This window comes from Eubalaena glacialis, chromosome 19, assembly GCF_028564815.1.
Source record: "Eubalaena glacialis isolate mEubGla1 chromosome 19, mEubGla1.1.hap2.+ XY, whole genome shotgun sequence".
Lineage (NCBI taxonomy): Eukaryota > Metazoa > Chordata > Mammalia > Artiodactyla > Balaenidae > Eubalaena > Eubalaena glacialis.
Window position 1 is genome coordinate 8041314 of NC_083734.1, and position 21590 is coordinate 8062903.

Genomic DNA, 21590 nt, shown 5'->3' on the forward strand with positions numbered 1-21590 from the left:
CCGGCCACGAGGCCTACAAAACGCGTAGAGAGAGGCGTTTCTATCCCCGCGGCTTTCGGTGGTGCGGGTGTGAGCCGGAAGACCCCTCCCCAGTGACCCGCCCGCTCGGCTAGGGAGCGCCCGGCCCTCAGCGGGCGTGGCCGCCACGGTCCAGCCCCCGCCCGGTCCCGCCCCCTCGCGCCGAGAGAGCCCCCGGCAGGCTACCCGGCCGCCAGCCCCTTCTCCACGTCCGCCGCCACTCCCTCGCCGCGGAGCCGGGCCGAGGGGGATGCTCCGGGTCCCACCTCCGCGGGGAGCTCCGCATTTCCGCGCGCCAGGGCGGCCCCGGCTCTGGCCGGCCCTCGCGGCGGCCGCCCGCGTTCCGCGTCCCCGGGAAGTTGTCTCCGGAGCCCGCGGCGCCTGGGTCTCCTCCCCCTGAGCCCCGCCCCCCCACGGCCCGAGCTGGGAGCCGCGAGCCGCCCGGCCCGGGGGCGTTGCCGCTCGCTCCGAAGCCAGCAAGTCTCAGCTTCCCTGCGCGGGGCGCGCGTCCCCAGCCTAGCCGGGGACCCCCGCGCACCCCCGAGACGGCGCGCGCCCAGAGCGCGGGAGCCCGGAGCGCCGGGCGCCTGGGACCCCGCGGAGCCGCTGCCCAGACTGCGGGGCTCGGCAGGGATGCAGGCTGCGCTGTGAGCCCGGGCGCCAAGGCCATGTCCGGCGCCCGCTGCCGGACCCTGTACCCCTTCTCCGGGGAGCGGCACGGCCAGGGGCTGCGCTTCGCCGCGGGCGAGCTCATCACGCTGCTGCAGGTCCCGGACGGCGGCTGGTGGGAAGGCGAGAAGGAGGACGGGCTCCGCGGCTGGTTCCCGGCGAGCTACGTGCAGTTGCTGGAGGTAAGGAGCGAGGGCCGGGGCTGGGAGACCGGCGCGCTCGCATACCTGTTGCCCGCGCCCGGGAGGCCGGAGCCGCCCCTGCCCGAGGGGCGCCCCGAGGGCCGCCCATGCGCGCCCGACCCAGAGCCGCGCGCTCCTGGGGGCGGCGGAGGCGGCGGGCGCGTCTCCGGGCGTGGGCGGCGCGGGGCTCGCCCTCCGAGCGCTCCCCGTGCCGGGCCTCCCGAGCACATCGTGGCCGCCCTGAGGAAGCGAGAACTTGTTGCCAGTGTGAGTTCGGGAGCTGGCGGGCGCGTTCCGGCGGTGGCCGGGGCCGCAGGAGGGTTTCGGCGTCCGGCAGTCCAGGGAAGACGCACGGAGGATGGGGCTGGGAAAAGTGGCACCGCTTGGGCCCCGGAGCCCCGAGCCTGCCGGCCCGTGGACGGTCGTGCTGCGGCGGGTCAGCTGCCTGGCCGCCTCCGGGCCGCCCACTTACTGGTCAGCTGAGCCTGGCTAGCCACCAGCCCGAGCCCCGTCAGCAGGCTTGATCTAGGGGTGCCGCAGCCCCCGGCCAGCGCCCTGTCCCCTGGCCCAGCTCCCCGAGGCCAGGGTTCAGAGCCTGAAAAGTGGCTTGTCCTGGGGTTCTGGCCTGGCCCCGGGCTTCACAGGACCTGCTGAGCCAAGTCGGCTGGCTGTTTATTGTCTGGGTGACAGTTGGGAGGCCTCGATGTCCTCTCATCGCCGAGCTCATGGTCATAGCCTGAGTGGGATTCTAAGTTCCTCAGGTCCTTTGGTGGCGTGTGGGGTGGGCTTTTACAGGGTGTCCCCTTTAGTGAAAGGCTGCCCGACCCCAAGATTGTTGTGAAGCCTGTGAGTAAACGGAAGTATTCTGGCAAAACTGTCCAAATCATAGAGACTGAACTGATTAATAATTTACCCTCCCCCCCACCTACTTCACAAAGAACAAAGTAGCAAATTTTGACTGAAAATGCTCTGTGCAACTCAAAAAAGACAGAAAGAAAGCTAGATAGCGGCGAAACGGTTATGGGTGAGTTTGCCTGAGAAATACCCTGTGGAAACATTATCAAAATAGAGCCTGGCCTCTTAGAGGTACGTGATGTTTCTTTCAGGTCCAGAGAACAAAATCCCTCCTACATGGGCTAGTAGTATTTGAGCAAAGTTGAGGCTGGAAGGCGCCTTCCTGGGCTGTCAGCTGAGCCTATGCGGGCACCTTCGTGGTTCTGCCATTTGGGAGCCTGGCTGCCTAGGAGAGGTTCAGGTGTTCCTCAGCTTTCCTAGTTCCCTTCCTGAGATTCAGGTGTGGAAGAAAGCAAGTGAATTGCTTCTTACGAAGACCCGGAGCCTCCTTGTTTCTAGCCCAGCAGCCCTGGCAGAGACTCCTGTTGTAGAGTCCTCTGGTGGCCACGCTTTTCCAGGAAACACTGATGTGGAAATTTGGCTGTTGGATGTCTGGTGAGGAGTGTCGCTGGCTGGACTCAGCCAGCTGTGTGTTGGGTGGGGGTGAGTCTGGTGGGTCTGTCGGCTGTGTTAGCAAGAGCGAAGTGTCTTTGCTTTTTCTTCCCGGGAGGACAGGGAGGGTGAATCACACCACCCAGGGGACAAGCAGAATGACCAGCTAGGACAGCTGTGGGTGTGTCAGTCACAGTTCGTGGCATGTACGTTGCCTAAGGTGCTTTCAGACAAGTCGCCGTCTGTGTGAGTAGTACCCCTAGAGGGGCTTACGTTTGTTAAGCACCTGCTAGGCACCAGGTATGGTCCATGCAGTGTCACCAATTCCCCAGACAGCCCTGGGAAGGGGGAGGCACTCTCCCCATTTTACAGGCAGGCAAACTGAATATGAGACAGGTGAAGGCAGTTGGCCAGGGAGTAATGCTTGTGTAGTTAGTTAGCAGCTCAGCTGGCTGAATGCTACCCTCTGTGCCTATGTCCCTTTTAAACCCAATATCCTTGGCCCAGCTGTACCAGAAGGCAAGTAAAGAAAGGGTCTGGATCCCTGTGGGAAAGGGCCAGTGCAGCTCCCGAGGTCCGCCTGCCAGTGACCACATCCATAAGGGAGGCAGGGATGCTGGGGCTCCAGTGAGGGCAGCTGCTCCTTCCTACCGGGAGCATCTCTCCTGCGAAGCCTGGGGTTTGATTTCGCTCAGAGCCAGCTGGTTTTCCCACAGGTGGAGACAGGAGTGGGCCTGAGCCCTGCGACTCTTTTCAGGGCCAGAGCAGACGCAGCTTCCACAGGGAGGATCGTAGATCAGGCCCTTTTGTCTCTGGGAACCTCTTCCCTGAGCAGGCTGGACCTCAAGGCTGAGGCTGGGGAGGGATGGAGGAGATGCAGGTAGGGTCCCTTGGAATGGGGTGACTCCCCCAGGACAGGCTGGGTTAGGGGAGAACGCAGAGCTCCTGAGGGGGTTGCCGGTGGTAGACTGGCCAGCATATGGCACTGGAGGAGTGCCAGCCAGGCGTTAGTGCAGAAGCCAGGAGGCCAGAGAAGGGCCCACTTACTAGAGGTGGTAAGCCTCTGCTAGTGGGCGCCTGGCACTGAGCTCGCTGGGGGCATGGAGTTCAGAAGGCCAGGGGAGCTGTCGCAGATACAAGTACAGACAGAAAGGGCTACACCAGACTCCTGCGGCAGGAGTGGGATGGCGGGTGCACCGCTGAGCATGGCACTGCCGGCATAACCCCCGCCCCAGCGCACCGTTTGCTCTCTGGCGGAAAGAGTGATGTCAGGAAACCCCATCTAGGCAAGAGTGTGCTAAAGATTGAGGGCAGTGTGAGCAAAATGCGCACGCCCCGAGGATTTCCTCCTTGTTCGTATGAGAAAAGGGGAACTGAGAGGCCCTGGTTTGCAGGAAGCATACCCCGTGGAGGGGAGTTGGGAGCTAACTGAGAGGGCCCAAAGATCCACCCTGGTGGCCAGCCAGCCCCTGCGGAGAGGCCAGTTTGGTGGAGGTTCTGGTCCTGCTTCCTGGGGAAATCTCTTTGGTCAAGACCCTAAGGAAATGGGGGGACAGGGCAGAACATACTTGGCTTGCAGAGGGCGGCCTCCAGGAAAACCTCTGCCAAGCAGAGCTGGGGGGAGACCTGGTGGGCAAGGGCTTGGCCACAAGGATCATGCTATTCAGTGAGTGGGGCAGCCTTCCAGAGGGTGCCAGGAGGAGGGGAGCCAGCTCCCCCCAGAGAAGGGAGGAGGCCTCACGGGTAAGACCCACAGCTGCCCAGGAGTTATCAAGGCCCTTAGATAAAAGCAGCCAGAAACATCTTTCTTGAGGGTCTGTTCAGCCATGAAGAGGTCAAGGATCTGAGAGAGAAACATGGTCTAGGAGGAAATGAGGTGATGCTCTTCCCTCGAATGGAGAGAAGAAATGAGGGGTCTGGGAGATACTGTAAGGTGTCTGCAAAAACCACCAGAGCTTTGGGGAAATGATTCTGCAGGGTAATAAGATTGGAATGCATACACAACAGAGCTTTCCTTGACGGAGGTGCTGTTCTCAGAATCCACGAGCTGGCTGCAAGGTCACTTGCAAGGTGCTCAGGTACTAACAGAATATGACGCTGCCAGCTGAACTAGTCAGCCGCAGAGGGTCACCCTTGCACCTCCTTCTCGTCACCTTCTGTTTTCCCATTGTGGGTTCAGGTGACCATGCTGCGGGAGTTTACAAGGTGTGGCTGGGGCACAGAGATGCGGGGCTGTGGAAGTGGGCTGTGCTGTGGATCATTGAGGGATAATATTTTATCCGTTGCTGTGTAACAAGCCATGCCAAAACTCAGTGTTGCAAAACCACCATTTGTTATTATCTCACACATTTCTGTGGTTTGACGGGGCTCAGCTGGGCGCTTCTTGTGCCGGTCTATCTTGGTGTCTCTCATGCATGTGCAGTTAGATGGTGGCCGCAGCTGGGGTCCTGGAGGCTCAGCTGGGCTGGAACCTCCAAAATGGTGTCTTCACTCACATGCCTCGTGCCTTCCATATGGCCTTTCTCTCTGCCTGGTGTCATCCTCGGGTGCCTTTCTGCATGGCCTTTCTCTTCAGCAGGGCAGTTGGAGTGTTTAACATGCTGGCTTCTTAACACAAAAGTGCAAGTTGCCAGGTCTTCTTAAGGCTTAGGCTCAGAACTGGCGCACACTTCTGCCACATTCCGTGGGTAAAGTGAGTCACAGTGTGGGAGGGAGGTGCATACAGGTGTGTATACAGCGAGGCGAGGTTCATTGAGGGCTGTTTTGCAGACTAGCTACCTCAGAAGGGTAGGGAGAACACCCTGGGACAGATGATCCATTAGAGAGGAAACAGTGCCAGGCCAGACCGTTGAGAGAGCCTCGGGGGGGTAGAACGAACAGATTTGGCCATTCTGCTAGGAAATTCTCCATCGCCATCCTTGGAGGTTTTTGTTGTTGTTGTTTGTTTTTGTTTTTAAGGACGCCAGGGATTTCTTTATAAAGGCCACACAATAAATGGTGCAGCTGATATTGAAACTAGATTTTCCTGTCCCTGAAGCCTGGGTCTGTCCCCTGGGCCACTGACAAACCAGCCCAGCTTTTTCAGGTCGGGGCTATTTGGTGCTGGTTGGTAATGGACATGGTGCATCCGAGCTGCCTGACATCTAGTAGATGCTTGATACGTTATACAAATTGATTTTAATACAGGGCCTTTCTTTCTGTTACGTGGAAATTACCTAAAATGGGTGTGACCTTGTTCCTCACACCCGTATTTTTTAAGGCGGTCGTCAGCTCTTTCACAAAACGTATAATTAGGGCTGGTGGTTTGCGGAGCATGTAGCTGTGACCGAAAAGATTAAGGTGCTTTCTGCCATCTTCATGAAGTCATCCTGCCCTTTGATTTGGGGGCTGTGGCCCGCGTTTGTGGCTCCTGTGCTGTGTGAAACTCTACCTTTGGCCCATACTCTGTCTGCCTCTGATCCGGAGGAGCGTTCCCCCTCTGCACCGCTCTGTGCTGGTCCGGTCAACTGGCCACCCCTCAGGACTTCAAAGCAGTCGGCAGGGCTTGTTGGATTCCCTGGATTCGGGGCATCTTCACAAAAGTTCCCTTAGCAGCAAGTCGGCAGGAATCCCTGACATCTGTTAACCACCACGTGAATCCCTGCGGTCCATTACAAGCTAGAAACATGAATGAGATGCTGACCCGCTTGTACTCTTCCCAGCCTGAAAAAGCCCAGCTTTTATCTGACGGCCCGGTCGACCTCGTCTACGAGGACAGATGCTGGTCCCTACGTGGCTGGTGAAAGAAGAGGTTTGGTAAACCAGGAAGGCTTGGGTACAAGTTAGGTGTCAGGATTTTTGTCGGGCCACTCCAGGGGACGGCGTTCTCCCACCTTGCCCGCTTATTACTCCCAGCAGCCAGGCGGCACGTGACAAGGTTTCTAACAGAATGTCAGCACGGGTCCCCTGATCCTTAATTGCAAAATGAGTAGGTTCTGCTCTTTCCTACAGCGGCAAGGCTTCTGGGTGGTGTTTTTCCCCATGGAGAGAAGTAGAAATGGGGGCCAGCAGGTCGGCCTGGCTTGTCCTTTGGAGGACCAGAGCATGGGTGACATTGTGTAGGTTCAGTTGCGACAGGTGTGTGAATTGTGCCAGGTTCGTGTGGATTCCTCAGAGGACTCACCCACCTCCTCCCTCCACATTTAGTGTCTCTCCTGTCTTCCATCTGGTAAAGATCTGTTTTGTTAGGTTAACTTCCCGGTTCACTGTATTCCCCTCGGTTCTTGAGCTGGTCTCCAGACTCAGTCCCCAGGGACTTACATGTCCAAACTAAACTCTTAATCTCTCACCTCCTTTCACTGCCTTCTCCCCCCACCCTCCAAACCCTTGTGCATGTCGCCACCATCTCTCTACCGTGTCACCTGACTCTGCCCCCCTCTTACCTTTTCTGTCCTGTTCATTCGGGTGGCAAGCCTGGTCTGTTCTCCCTTAGAAACATTTCTCAAAGCCTTCTCCTTCTTCACTTGCATTGGCAAACTTTTTCTGTAAAGGGCCAGGAAACATTTTAGGCTTTGCAGGCCAAGAGGCACACTCGAGTTATAGCTGCATCACTGTGATGTATAGTGCGCTGCAGGCAGTGAGAAGCCGTGAGAGCGCCCATATGGTCTCTGTCACAGTGGCTCAGCTCTGCCCGCGGAGCACGAAACAGCTAGAGAGGAGCCCCAAGCCAACGGGTGTGGTTGAGTTCCGATAAAACTTTATTTATGGACACTGAGGTTTGAATTTTTGCCATGGAACATCCTTCTTCTGTTGCTTTGTTTTCACCCATTTACAGATGGATAGGCCATTCTTAGCTTATGGGCTGTGTGTAGTTTGCCAGACCCTGTTCAAAAGTTGATCATTCATTCAACAACCCCTAATTGAGTGCCGACGATGGGCTGTGAGCACTGCTGGAGGTGAAGCAGTGAAAGGCATAGAAAAGACGCTTACCTTTTAGTTGGGGAGATGGTAAACTAGCAAAAAAAAAAAAAAAAAAAAAAAAAAAAATATATATATATATATATATATATATACTTTTAAAGTGGTATGGGGCCAATAAAACAGGGTACTGTGACAAATTAGGGGTGTGGGCTGCAGGAAGGGAGGGGTTCCAGAAACTGTCAGAGAAGGCTTCCCCAAGGAGGGTATGTGTGAGCAGAGACCTGAGTGATGCCGAGGAGCCAGCCATGTGAGGATCTGGGGGGGGCATGTGAGTATTTGCACTACAGATGCAGATAACCCTGAAGAGGGGTGTATGTTTGATAGATTTGAGAGAACCAGAATATTCCAGAATGGTTAGAGAGCAGGGAGCAAGGACAAGAGAGGTTGGGATGTGACAGAGAGGGAGGCAGGTAAGTTGGATAGTTGTCTCCCCCCGCTCCCATATATGTAACTTGATTTTTCTCTACGAACTTGTATTTTGAGTCGCTTTCCTCCATGGCGGAAGAAATGAACTGTCAAATAATTTGAGGTTGCTTGCCTTTCCCCAGGTTTGCATTTATGGTCTGGGGGGCTTAACTGCAAAAAGCATCATTCCAAGGGCCCAGCTGTTCCTTGATGTCCTTTGGGCATCTGCTGAGCTGTGCTCCCTGCGTGGGTCTCTGTCTATCCATACTTTTGCCAGACAGTCTCCTGTCTGAAGGGTCCCTCCATCTGGAGCTCCCTCTCCTCCTTCTCAGCAGTTTTTGGGAGGACAAAATTGGAGTGTCATTCTCTGACACTGGCTGAAGCTTCTTTTGCCTCCACTGATGTGTTGGTAAATGTTTAACAATCAGCTTTGGTGGCTGGAGGGTGGGAGGTGGAGTGAGAGAAGTTCTGATTTGTCGCGTTTGCCAATTTCTGGGGTGTAAATACTCCTGCCATGGCTGATTTGAAGCTACCAGTGGCTTCTTTTAATTGAATACATTTGACATGCCATCTTGTGTAAAGTTAAGGTATACAATGTGTTAATTTGATACATGTATATACTGTAATATGATAGCGATATTTAGCACCTCTGTCACATTCCCTGATTATCCTTTCTTTTTAGTGGTTGGTAGCTTTCAGTTTGATTGATGGGTTGGCGTGCTCTGATTTGTTTTGGAAAGCTCACCTGGGCTGTAGTGTGGAGGATGGATTTGAAGAGGGTAGGGAGGGAAGCAAGCAGATGAGTTAGGAAGCTGGGAGCAGGCTGGTGGGAGTGGAGATGCTGAGAGAGAAGTGGATGGATTTGGAATGTATTTTGAGAGTTGAGTCAAAAGGACTTGCTGGTAGATTGACTGGGGCGGGCGAGGGGGCCTCACCTCTGCAGGTGAGTTGTGATGCATTCTCCCTGTGGTATTGTCCTCATCTGTGAATCGCCCATTCTGCCACCAGAGACAATTTCCTTTAAAAAATGAGGTAAAAGGCAAATAAAAATTGTGAAAAAGTTAATGTCCTTAATGCAGAAAGTTCTTTTATAAGTTATTTTTTAAAAAAGCCAAAAAGGAACACATCAGTACAAGAATGGGCAATGAACTTGGATAGACACTTTATAATAAAAGATGCAAAGTCATCAGCATATTCAGTCTCACTAGTAGTCAAAGAATTGCACATTTTTTAAAAAGGTAGCTTTAATGAAAAGTGTCAAAATAAAAAAAGAATGAGTATTGGCAAGGGTGTAGGAAAATTGCCCTGTGCTTCCTGGAGTGTAGTTTGGCAATATACCTTAAAACCTTAACAGCGTACGTGCCCTCTGACCCAACAATTCCACATCTAGAAATTTGGATTCAGAAAGCATCTGGTAGGTAAGCTGTAAGCCTCAGAATACCCATTGCAGCCTGTTTCTAATATAGCTCAATTGGCCACACCCTACCTGCCTACCAAGAGGAACTGGTTAAAATAAGATTCACCTGTTCTTCACACAAGGCCAGCCATGCAAAAGGGGCTCAGCAGAATTTTAAGAATAAAACATTTTTGTCAATGATGCTAAGTGTTTTCATGGAGTTAGCATGGTTCAGATTTCACCTTATGACAAGGCAAAAAGAGATGGTGTTTCCAAGAATGAACTGCTTTTTAAGAGCAGAGACTGTGTCCCATGCATCCTTTTGTGCAAAGAACAGGTTGAAGGAATACTTGCCTGGCCCAGGGCCACGTTCTTTTAGATACCCTTAGTAACAGCAAATCTTTGTCTTTCGAGGGGTGAATTTGATTTTTTTGGAAACAGCCAAAATTCATTTGGAGCCACGTCTGGTGTGTCTGTATGTGTGACTGTCTGTCTATCACCTTGTTGAGAAAAGGATGTAAAGCAGCTTACCAAAAAGCATACGGTATGGTAAGATAAAAGCATTAATATGTGGGGAAATCTGGGGAAAGGAGAAAATAAGATGATGGTTGGAGTGAAGTCTGACGAGTGTAGAAGGTAATTGAGTTAAGTAATGCTGTTTGGGATTTTAAAAGAGGTCCTATCCTCAAGTCATGTTGCGTTTAAGCGGATCTCAATGGGGGAGTAACAGAGATGCTCTGAAGATGGCAGTGTTGGGAGCTTGCATGCTGTGTCAGTCAGGATGGGTTAGGAAATGCTGCCATAACAAACAGCCCCCAAATCTCAGTGCTTAAAAACAACGTAGGTTTGCTTCTTCCTCATGCTGCAAGTCTGTCGCGAGTTGGTTTGGGGCTGCAAGACCGTCCAGGACCCAAGATGAGGGAGCAACCACTGTCTGTAATCTTGCTGCTGATCAACAGCACATGGTTCTTAAAGCGTCTTCCCAGAAGTGACACATAGCATTTGTGCTCAGATCTCACTGATGAAAGCCCAGCCACACCTAACTTCAAGTGGGTGGGGAAATGCAATCCTGCCACGTGCCCAGAAGGAGAGAAGGAGTGAGCTGAATGTATGTGGACACCTCTGGTGACCACCATGTGTGTCCTGACTCAGGGGGATGCCCCGTTTCTGTTCCAGTTCAATCTCAGTATTTTATGGCGATGCCTAGAGTGGTGCTTCTCAAGCTGATTTTGATGCCTCTAGAGCAAGGCTTCTGGATCTTGTTGGATGCAGATTCTGACTCAGTAGGTCTGGGGTGAGGCTTGGGACTCTGCATGTCTGACGAGCTCCCTTGGACTTCAGCCTCAGCAGGTGCCCATGGCTCCTGAGACCAGGATGAGCTCTTACTGTGCTTTCAAATCAGCTCCCCCTCCCACAAGCCCTCCTGGCATCTAGCGTGACGCTGGGCACACCAGTGATACTTGGCCTGATCCCAGACTTCCTGTGATTTTTTTTTTTCTTTGCGGTAAATACATCTGTCAACGTTTGGTTCAACAAAAACAAATATTTATATTTGAGCACCTACTGTGTATGCCAGGCTCTCCACAAGTCTCAGGGGATAAGTCAAGACCTGAAGCCCAGGTCTTCTCTGGAATGTGCCTCGGGGATGTGCCAGCCCCTCCAGGTGACTCTGGCAGGTGATTTCTCTCAGAGACTTCAGTTTCACACATGTTCTGTTGGAATGAAAGCCCTTCCAGACATTTTGCATCCATTGTTCTTTCTCAAATGCCTTAGTTCCTTTGCTCGTTCCATTTGCTCGTCAGATGCACGGAGAACTCCCGGATTAGTCAACAAAAAAAACGAATTAAGTTGTAAAAACTCTTTAGAGATGATATTTCAAAAATTCTACAGAAATGAGTCCTTGTCCTAATTTAATCATAACAGAGGCTCCTTATTTTAGCAGTGGTTCATGGAAGAGTGTCATTTGTTTTTGATTCACAATATAATGTAGAAATAGAAATAGGAAGTTGGAGGCCACTGTTCTCATTTAGCAAGTGTTTTATTGATAAATAGCTACAAGCCTTTGTGGTGTTTGGAGTGAAAAATAAAACTCTGTTGAGTTTTGGATAATCAAGGACATACTTCACACAAAATCTACTAATCTGGTACTCAGTCTAATATTTTCATATTATAAAGAAGGTCCTGGATGCCTGGGGCCTCCCGCTTGGTGTGGGCACATAGAATCTACCTGTACAACATTACCATGTAGGACGTTAAGGACAGCACTTCTCACATATTAAGGTGCATGCAAATCACATAGGGTTCTTGTTAAAATGCAGATTTGGATTCAGTGGGTCTGGGGTGGGGCCTGAGACTCTGCATTGTCTAACTAGCTCCCAGGTGATGCTGATACTGCTGGCCTCTGAGCCACAATTTGAGTAGGAAAGCATTTGAGTACCCTCAGGGGTTTTAAAGTTTGCAAGTCATGATTAAATTCTGGAATTAGACTGGATTTAGTTTACTTTCTTTTTTCTTTTTCTTTTTTCTTCATGGATTATGTGAGGCTACACAGGGTCATGGAAGGAACACAGGTTTTGGAATTAGACCTCATTTTGAGCCTGTTTAATCCGAGAAGAGAGGTATGGAGATGGTAAAAAGGTAGGATGGGGGAGGGTGGTAGCTGGTGTTCCAGTTTGCCCAGAGGGGTCCCTTGATCACAGTTACGGGGTGGAGGTGGGGCTCCGGCATGTTTTACCGTGACCAGATGAGGAAGAGAGGTTGGGGGCTGAGTGGTGAGTGACATGGGCAGGGTAATAGGCCCAGGGTCTTGACTGCAGTATGAACTTGATGGCAGAGAGAGAGCCCGGGGTGGTCTTGCCAGATACCAACTGTGTTAGGAAAAACATGCAGCGGGGCTGTGGCCACCACATCTCAAGGCAGTTTATCGGTTCCAAGGGGATGCTGGATGCATTGTGTGGTTTGGTTTGTGGGCTGGAACGTGAGCCCTGCGGCTACCACTGGTGTGAACTGCTCTGACCGTGTTCAGAGACGGGGGCAGAACCTCTCCCCCCAGTGTGGGCCGCAGAGTGCAGGGCAAGAGTCTGGCAGCTCTGGGTTCAAATCCTGACTCAGCCCCTGCTGCCTGTGAGACCCTGGGCGAGTTGCAGAATCTTCCTAAGTTTCCTAGGGTTCCTGTGAGGGTAGCTGGCATCTTGTATACACTCTGTTAGTGGAGTTTACATCCCACATGTTCTAGGGATCATGCCAGGTTGCATGCTGAGAGCTTCTGGCTAACTGGGCTTCCATTGATGGGGCACTGCTGGCTGAGAGAAACCTCTTTCCCTGGGCCCCTCTGAGATCAAGTACAAGGCTGGCTGGCTGCAGTGCCGTGGTCAAGGCATTCTGGACTTCCCTGGCCGTCCAGTGGTTAAGACTCCGCGCTTCCAGTGCAAGGGACATGGGTTCTATCCCTGGTTGGGGAACTAAAGATCCCACATGCCGTGCGGCACAGCCAAGAAAATTAAAAAAAAAAAAAAAAAAAAAAAAAAAAAGGCTTTCTGACCCATGGGTACAGATCACCTGAGCATCTTACTAAATGCAGATTTGGATTCTGAGGGTCTGGGGTGAGGCCTGAGAGCTGCATTTCTCAAAAGGTCTGACAAGGAGATGCTGCTGGTCTTGGGCCCACACTTTGGGTAGCACGACTGGAGAGCACCTTTGGGGGTGTTTCAGGACACAGATCCTATTATTTAAAGCAAGGGAAGCTGCAGCCTCTGGCCAGTTCTGGTTTATTTGAAACTGCTGCATGATGGTTGCCACTGCTCAGGCTGGGGTAATTAGCCTTAATTGCTTCTTACCTGGGTCAGATGGGGCTCTGGCTGCCCGGACACACCCTGAAGAGGCTCTTATAATGAGAAAAAGGCTGTTTGTCGGGAGAGGTGACATGTAGGAGGTTGCTAAAGGACTTAGACATTCCTTTTCATCTTTGCTGGTCCTGGGCCAAAGGCAAGGTTTGCTTCAAGGGCCTGGATGGAAATTCTCTTCTGAAAGCGTTGTTATGGGGCTCAGAACAACAGGGCCGGTGTTCTAGGGCTCGGAACCGGAGATGGTGGTTAGTGCCGCAAAGCAGGCGTCTCCCGCAGCCCCTGGGTGGAGCCCTCAGGTCTACACTGTTCTGCACTTGGCCTCTCTCCTCTTGCCTGGATTACTGCCGTGGTCCCTAACAGCAGTGGCTGCTCCTTTGGTCCCTTGGTGATGTCCATTCTCCGTAGTGATGCCACAGTGATTTTTCTAGCCAGTTTGACCACGGAACGCTCCTGCTGAAGACTTTTCTTAGCTTTTTGGTTGCCTTTATGATATAATATGACTTAGCTTTGCTTACAAGGCCCTTTAGAACTTGGCCGCTGCCTCCCTCCCCAGCCGTGTTTTTAGCTGTTTTTAGCATTTCTCCGTATGCGTGATGCTGGGAAGTAGGAGCGTCACCTTGTACATAAGGCTCAGCAAACCGTGCTGGGTCACCCTGAGACAGGAGGGAAGGGGGCAGGGCACAACCGTTAAAACAATGACACAGCCATTGAGGATACGACATAAACTGGTTAGAACCTACTAGGCCCAAGATGGCGGATGATTTGACTTCCTGTGCTTAGACCTCGAGCCTCATTATGCGCTCATTGTAATATAGTAGCATGTTAAGGACACGCCCACTGGCACCATGGCAGTTCGAGGACAAAAGTGGGCGGTGCCCCAATTCCTGGAACTCCCCATCCCTTCTCCAAGATAGAATGTTCCTCCCACTCATTAGCATATGAAATTACCCAGCGCATAAAAACTAACAATCCCATATACCCTGGGGCCTGTCTCATTTTCCAGAATGACCCCATTTTTCTGCAACAATCCTGGAATCCTCGAATGGGACTGTCCTCAGTTTGTAGACAGTCTGGTGTAATGGTGTTCAAAGCTGAGCTGACCTGGGTTTGGGTGCTGGCTGTGTGAGACTTTGGGCCCCCTTGCTTACCTGACCTTGGACCTCAGTTTCCATATCTTTAAGACCCATATCAGAGAGTCACTGTGAAAGTTAGAATTGTGTCCTTTGTTGTAAATGCTCTGCAGGGAGCCTGGTGTCAAGGTTCCAGATATGCTGGTGGCCATCCATTACTCAGCGTTCTTGCCATTATTTTCTTAGTAAAAAAAACCTGTTTCCCCCGAGTGTCAGTCCAGACCTCATGGTCACCATTTCTGGTGGAGACCTTGTCTCTCTGGCTCTTGTCACTTCAACTCAGTTCCCATCTTGGTTCTTCCAAGTAAGTCCCTTTCCGTCAGGTTTTGCATCATCACTGAAGATGTGTTTGCCAGAGGAAGTCACGGCCCTACTGTGGATGGACGGACAGCTTTGTCGTGGTGTATTTCGACCACAAACTTAAGCCAGAAATTCCTTTTTTGAAATGTCACAGTTGTCTGAATCTCCTCCCATCCGGACCCTTGCTGAGTGTGATAAACCTGCCTGGAATTTCTGAGCATGGCTGTTGTAGGTTCTTTGGGGGCAGGAGGGGAGCACAGTAGCAGGAAACTCTGCCTGTGCCCCTGTTCCCCTCTGCCCCGGCCCTATAATCTGACTGTTCATGGTGGCACTTGTAGGACTTTCTGCTCGTCCTTGTCTGTCCCCACTGCCCCCGCCACCCAACCAGGGCACAGAGGAGAAGTCATCTCTCTGGGCTCACGACAGCCCACCCAGAGGAGAGAGCAGGGAGGGTCTTCCTGCTTCTGACTCTCTCTTGTGAAAAGAGGAGAGAGTCTGGTCTTCAGGAAAAAAAAAAATATTGGTGTGGATCTTTTAAAGGATTCTTCTTGCTACTCAGGCCGGATGACTGATGCACGCGGATTGGGAATTTGGGATCAGAGAGACAGCGAGCTGGGGTTTGGGGGGGTTCCTACGGACGGCAGTGGGATGAGACCTGCTCTGTGTGTGCCCTTAAGGAGCCCTGCGGTGGGCATGGCTGCGGAGATGCTGTGGGTGTGGAGGGTTTCAGATGGGCTTCCTCTGTTTCCCCCAGGAGAAGATAGGCAGAGTAGAAGTGTAGCTGGCTCTCTTCCTCACCTGGGCAGAGTCCCCAGTGGAGCCATGCCGAGCACGTTTGGCGGGTGGGGAGCCCTGCCAGTGGGGCATGTGTGGCGAATAGCCTGGCCAAAGCATTATCGGCCACTCCGGGGGGATTGTGGAGCCACCTCTGGCCTGAGCCTCTTGCCCTTTGCTTTTGACTGTGTCCCCGGCCCAAGAAGATGACTTGGATGACGCGTGGATGGGGGCAGGGGGAAGAGAGCTGGCCTGAAGTCTCCAAATCTCCCAGACCCGGGGTCACTGATGCTAGCTCCTGGGGGGTCTGACACAAGTGCTGCTCTTCTGGCTCCACACGCCCTCCGGGGACCGGGGTCGGGGGTGGGTGGGGACCTTGATCACTCCGCTGTTCAGATGACTCCGGGGATGCCTCCAGGAAACCCTAGCGCTCTGGGGGGAGACGGTTTAAAAAGCCCTGTATCATGGTCCGCTAAATGCCAGCATTCCTCTTTGCCCATCAGCATTGCTCTGGGAGATGCCAAAGCGAGTGCCAATCTGGTTTGTTTTGGAATTGAGTGCCAGGGGTTGGTTGGGGTGCTTCGTTACTCTAGGTGCCAGGTCTGCTTTATTATTAGTCTTGGGGAGAGGATTCCTCGGAGAAGCAGGAGAAGGTGTAAATTATGCTTCACTGCACATCATCAGGACTCTCTATGTATTCAGCTACAGTGGCAAGTCTCTTGCGAACGAGGACCGATGTGAAATGCAGGCAAGTTGGAAAGGGTCACCGTGGGGGCCTGCAGCTGGCATGATGGATGGTCACAGAGTCACCTGCACTTGGCTTCCCCCTGGTTTGTCGGGGAGAGAGGGGAGGGCTGTACCCCAAGGGGGACGGCTGGAGGGAAGCAGTTTGAAGGTGCCCGATACCCCCCCGGGGGTGGACAAGTTTTCCGTTAACCTGCTTCTTAGTAAATATTCCTTGTATTTCCACTGAGACAGGAATCCCAGGCTAGGGCCAGTGTCCCCACTCTCCCCTAGCCTTGCGTGGCCATCCGCAGTGAACTACTAAAACCTGAGTCTGACAGAGCCCTCTCCGCTGACCCCCTGTTGTCCTGGTGTCAGGATGCTCCTCGTTGGGACAAACACGGGCCTTCACAGACCACACCTGGCCTCCCGGCCCAACCTCCTCACTTGCCCTCTATTGGCACATACCTCTACACCCTTGTGCCTGTGCACGGCTGCTCCTCTGTCTGGGGTCCTTTCCCCCTCTTGCCTGCCTGGGGAATGATAATCCTCCTCCAGAACCAGCCCAAGTGTGGCCTTTGCTCTCTCCCCATGCGAGCTGGTCATTCTTCCTTGGCTTCCATAAGGCCTCCCACTGTGATGGCACTGACCACGCTGGGCTGCAGTCACGTCCCTCCTGCACTCTGAGCCCCTCCAGGGCAGGAAACCTGCTTCCCAAATCTCTGCGACGGCCTGGCTGGGCACAGTGCTTGGCATCCATGAGGTCTGGCTCGGTAACTGTTGGATGGCCGGCTGGATGGATGGATGAACTAAAAGGATGAAGAGAGAGCTTGCCCTAGAGAATTGGGCACATCTCGCTGTGGTTTTGGTTCATGGCCTAACCAGTCTTTCTCTGAAAAGATGTGAATGGCCTTGTCATGGTGTGAGGATTGGGGTCATGGGAAGGCCCAGGTTAGAAGGCGGATGGCCAGGTCAGCTCAGCACTGAACATCAAAGTCAGACCACTGGGTCCTGGAGAACACGGCACTTTGGGCCACAGGACAGGACACCCCGGAGTGGCAGGGGGAAGGGTGAGCAGGTGTCCCGTGGGCTGGTCCTCTCTCCCCGTCCTGCTTCTCAGCGGGGCTGCCGCAGGGACAGTTGGGTGTAGCTGAGGGCTCTCTGGGCAGTGGTCGGGAGGCCTGGGTTCTCATTGTAGTACCCGCACACACTTCTTGCCTCTTGGACCTTGAAAATTCGTTAAAAAATCTCTGACTTTCAGTTTCTTCACCTGTGCAAAAGGGAGGTGACACCCGTTCTGCTGCCTCTTAGGTTGGAAGAATTTTCAAGGTGATGGTGGGTGTGAACATGCTTTAAAACTCAGGGTGAGCTGGTGATGAGTGTGAGGCCTGTTATCAGAGCTTGTGCAGGAAGTGGTGGTGACAGGGGAGGGTCTGGAGCTCCTGGACCCCGAAGTCCCGACTCTCCCTGGCGGCCTTGTCCCAGCCGCTCAGCCCTCTGCCTGGTCCTTTCTGCACTGGACCCTTTGAACTTTTCTTCCCCCCCCCCCCATAAATTTATTTATTTATTTATTTATTTTTAGCTGTGTTGGGTCTTTGTTGCTGTGTACAATCTTTCTCTAGTTGCGGCGAGCGGGGGCTACTCTTCATTGCAGTGCACAGGCTTCTAATTGCGGTGGCTTCTCTTGTTGCAGAGCATGGGCTGTAAGCACATGGGCTTCAGTAGTTGTGGCGCACGGGCTCTAGAGCACAGGCTCAGTAGTTGTGGCGCACGGGCTTAGTTGCTCCGTGGCATGTGGGATCTTCCTGGACCAGGGCTCGAACCCGTGTCCCCTGCATTGGCAGGTGGATTCTTAACCACTGCGCCACCAGGGAAGTCCCCTCTGAACTTATTTTTGAAGCCACCTCCTCGTCCCCTGCTAGGGTGATTAAAAAACCTGTCAATATTCTTGTCCCAGACAAGCTTTAAGCATTTGGAGTAAGAGGTTCGTCAGGTTCATCCCTGTGGCCTTTAATTGGGCCCCTCCGAGGCACCAGCTGTGCGTGTTCCAGGCCCTGGGGATGTAACTGAGAATGAGACTGATTGGCGTCTTGTCCAAGACTCACGGGTCCCTGTGGTCAGAGGGCTCGTCACCCATGGGGAACCAGGTGAGTGGCTAGGGAGATATGCCCCGAGTAGTGAGGGGCCCTAGGAGGCAGTCCAGGGTGGTGGGAGCACTTGGGACCTGTGATGGGCTGCATTGTTCCCCGCCCCCCCCCCCCCAACTCTTATGTTGAAGTCCTAACCTGCAGTATCTCAGAAGGTGACTGTATTTGGAGATAGGGTCCTTTAAGAGGTAATAAGTTAAATGAGGTTATTAGGATGTCTTTAGAAGAAGAAGAGGTTAGGACACAGACACACAGGGGAGACCACATGAAGGCCCAGGGAGAAGACGGCTGTCTACAAGCCAAGGAGAGAGGTCTCAGGAGAAACCAACCCTGCCGACACCTTGATCTTGGACTTCCAGCCTCCAGAACTGGGAGACAGTAGATTTCTCTTGTCTCTTCAGCCTGTGGTACTTTGTTCTGGCCACCAGAGACAACTCCTACAGGGCCCTGAACCTGGATTTCGGTGGGAGACTTATTTGTGTAATAAGTTTGGGATCAAAACCTTGGACACTGTGCTTGTCCCATTTTTCTCCTTCACACGTGTTCCTTGTGAACACGTTATGTTCCAGATCCTTCATTAGAATGTGAGCCCCACGAGGGCAGAGCTGCGCTTCTGGTTTGTTCACTGCAGGGTCCCTAAAATCCAGCACAAGTGAGGGCCCACGTAGGCATTGGAACATGTCTTTTGGATGAATCCTGTCTGAAACAATGGCCTGAAGTCAAATTCCTCACTCTGGGCCTAAATCCAGAAGTTTTAATTAAAATAGCTGGTTTTCCACGTCCAGGTCTCTGCTTGGAGCCCACCCTGTGAGGTGGCTTCCTGCTCTTTCTACAGACTGTGTCCCACGTCTCTCAGATGTCTACCCAGCCACCAAATGTGATTAAAATGTATTAAAAAATCCGAGAAGAAGAGTTCATTTATTAGTTTTTCTTTACACTTGGTGGGCTGAGCCACAGATTCTGTTAAGCTGGGTCATACCAGCCAATGAGTTAGTGTGAGTGCTGTTACCCTCCAGAGGGTTAACTCTTTGAGGCCAGGGATTTGATCACTGCATCATCCCTGACACCGATGACAGTGGTTGGCCCAGAGCTGGGGACTTACATTTGGGGAATCAGCAGTTCCGTCAATATAAAGTGCAGATAAATGGCAAATGCTCGGCAGTTCCTGGGGGAAATCCAGCTAGTCTTTCTGCAGGAACCTCCCCCCCCCAGCCCCCCGCCCATTGCCTCAAAGCCCCTTTCCTCTCTGCTCACTGCTGTTTTCCTTCTCAGGCTGTTGCTGGTGGTTCTTTGTCTACAGCCCCTGGTTAAGGCATCTGTTACCTCCTCAGTGTAAGAAGAGACGTCTCCTTTGATGCGGCAGAGTTCCCCTGGTCTGACGTGCAGAGAGGGTCCCTGATTTGGAGAAAATCGTGACTTGCCCAGGAATTTCTGACTACTTTCTGTTCTTCCTACTCTGCATCCAGTTTTCTCATTTTTCTTTTCATATTCCCACCTTTTAAAAAAATTGTGATAAAACTCACATACCACATCACAATTTACCGTTTTAAAGTGTACAGTTCAGTGACATTGAATACATTTACAGTGTTGTGCAACCATCACTGCTGTCCCGTTCCAGAACATTCTTATCACGCCCCAAAGAAACCCCATACCCATTAAGCAGCCATTTCCCATCCCCTCATCACCCCCCCCCACCCCAGCCCCTGACAACTACTCATCTCTTTTCTGTCTATGGATTTGCCTATTCTAGGCATTTCATATCAGTGGAACCAAACAACATGTGACCTTTTGTGTCTGGTTTCTTTTACTTAGCATGATGTCTTCGTGGTTCATCCACGTTGCAGCATGCGTTGGGACTTCATTCCTTTTCATGGCTGAATAATGTTCTGTCGTATGGATTCACCACGTATGCTTATCCAGTCATCAGTTGATGGGAGTGTGGGTTGTTTCCACATTTTGGCTGTCGTGACTAGTACCATTCACTTCTTTTTCTGTCTCCATTTCTACCTCCAAATGCACTTTAGTTTTACATCCAGGCTGCATGGGTTACTGGTGGTGGAAAAAGCACTTGTAAAATGAGACGGCAGGTTCCCAGTCCTAGCTCTCGCTCCATCTCTGAGGTTTTGTCAAGCCCCAGTTGGCTCATTTCAAAAATGGGGGTAGAATTCTCTGCCTGCCTTACTCAGCCAGAACGTTGTATGAGGCACAAATCATAGAACGTAAGTTTAAGCCCTTCCAAAGCTGCAAAGTCAGATGTCAAGTGAGAGTTACCGATGTTCCTCATTTTTCCTATGATTTTTCTTGCTTTCTGTTTTTCCCTCTGCTTCCTCTTTTCTCTTTTTACTAATGGCTGCCCTTGGATTCCCTTTTCCTTTCTTCTCATTTCCTCTTTCTTCAGCTGGCCTGGGGATGTAGGAGGTGGTCTTCTGTCCAGTGCTATACTGGAGATGAACAGGATGATGGATGTTGTACGGGCACCCTTGGGAAGGGTGGGATGGGTGACAGAGGCAGGCGTTTGGCAGCACTGGCTGGGTGATGAGGTGAAGTCAGCCACGGCTGGACCTTAGCGGGAGAATGTGGGCCGAGATGGCCCTGCCATTCCCTTGGGCTTGGCTTTAGAGACTTCATTTACAGTCAGTTTTGAGGCCTTTTGCAGTCCAGGAAGTAGCCAGATTGATGGACACTTAAGCAGATATTAGAATCCAAATAAGCAGACCCAAGGGACAGTTGGAGGAAAGCAGCAGATGGAGGTGTTTGCTTGCCTTGGTGTTTTGCTTTGCAAAGGCTACATCTTCTGCAGTCCTGTGTGTGTTGTTTTCCCAGGTGAAGTTTAAGCTTCTTGAAGGCAAGGGCGGTGGCTGTCTTTCATTTCTCCCCCCTTGTGCTTGCTCACGGTGTCCCTCAGAGATTCTGGACATAAGTAGTGTTGAATGTATGTGATGAGAACTTCGTTTGTTTAGTCCTATAATGGTTGCGATGGGGCTTCCACACAGGAGTTCTTGTCTGTCTTTTCAGCAGGCTGGCAAGGTGGATTCCGTTTCTCAAATCAGCAGACTTAAGGCTCAGGGAGGTTAAGGAACTTGCTCTGGACACACAGCCAGCAGGAGGAGCAGCGGGGGGCGGGTCCCTGCTTGGGACCAGCGCTCCCCACTGCTTCCCCCTCCCTCGCAGGGGTTTCACAACAGGTAAGAACCATGTGGCAGCACTTATTTAGGGAGATGAGAAATGAATCCTTGTACAGTTGGACCCCTTTCATCTTGGAAATCTTTTTTTTTTTTTTCGACCTCTTAGAATTTGCAAGTCCAGAAGAAGTTCTGTAGAAGTTGCAGGTGGCCTTCCCTATTGCTCAATCAGTAGATTCCTCTTTTCTCAACTTCAGAGAAGCTTCAAGGAAAGCTGATTTCCTGCTATCTTGGTGTGTTCCTCATTTGCTAGCAGAGGGTCTGATTTAAAGAACTGTTGTCATTCCTGGTGACAGGCGTGGGGCCAGCTCTGGATGACATTGCCGCTTGGAACTGGGTTCCGGGTTCACTGCCGGAGCTCTGGGTTGGACGAAGTCGCTGAGAAGTCTGGCTCCTGCTGGGTCTTGCGGGAGG

General features: G+C 52.2%; 1 protein-coding gene across 2 annotated transcripts in view; it reads left to right on the forward strand.

Moving 5' to 3' along the window:
• Positions 1-242: 242 nt before the first annotated feature.
• GAS7 (growth arrest specific 7) overlaps positions 243-21590 on the forward strand; it is a 193822-nt gene continuing 172474 nt past the window's right edge. For both annotated transcript variants that reach the window (XM_061174896.1, XM_061174897.1), the window contains exon 1: positions 243-869. In XM_061174896.1, the coding sequence (XP_061030879.1) occupies positions 687-869 (183 nt within the window). In that variant the 5' untranslated portion in view covers positions 243-686. The remainder of the gene's footprint in view (positions 870-21590) is intronic.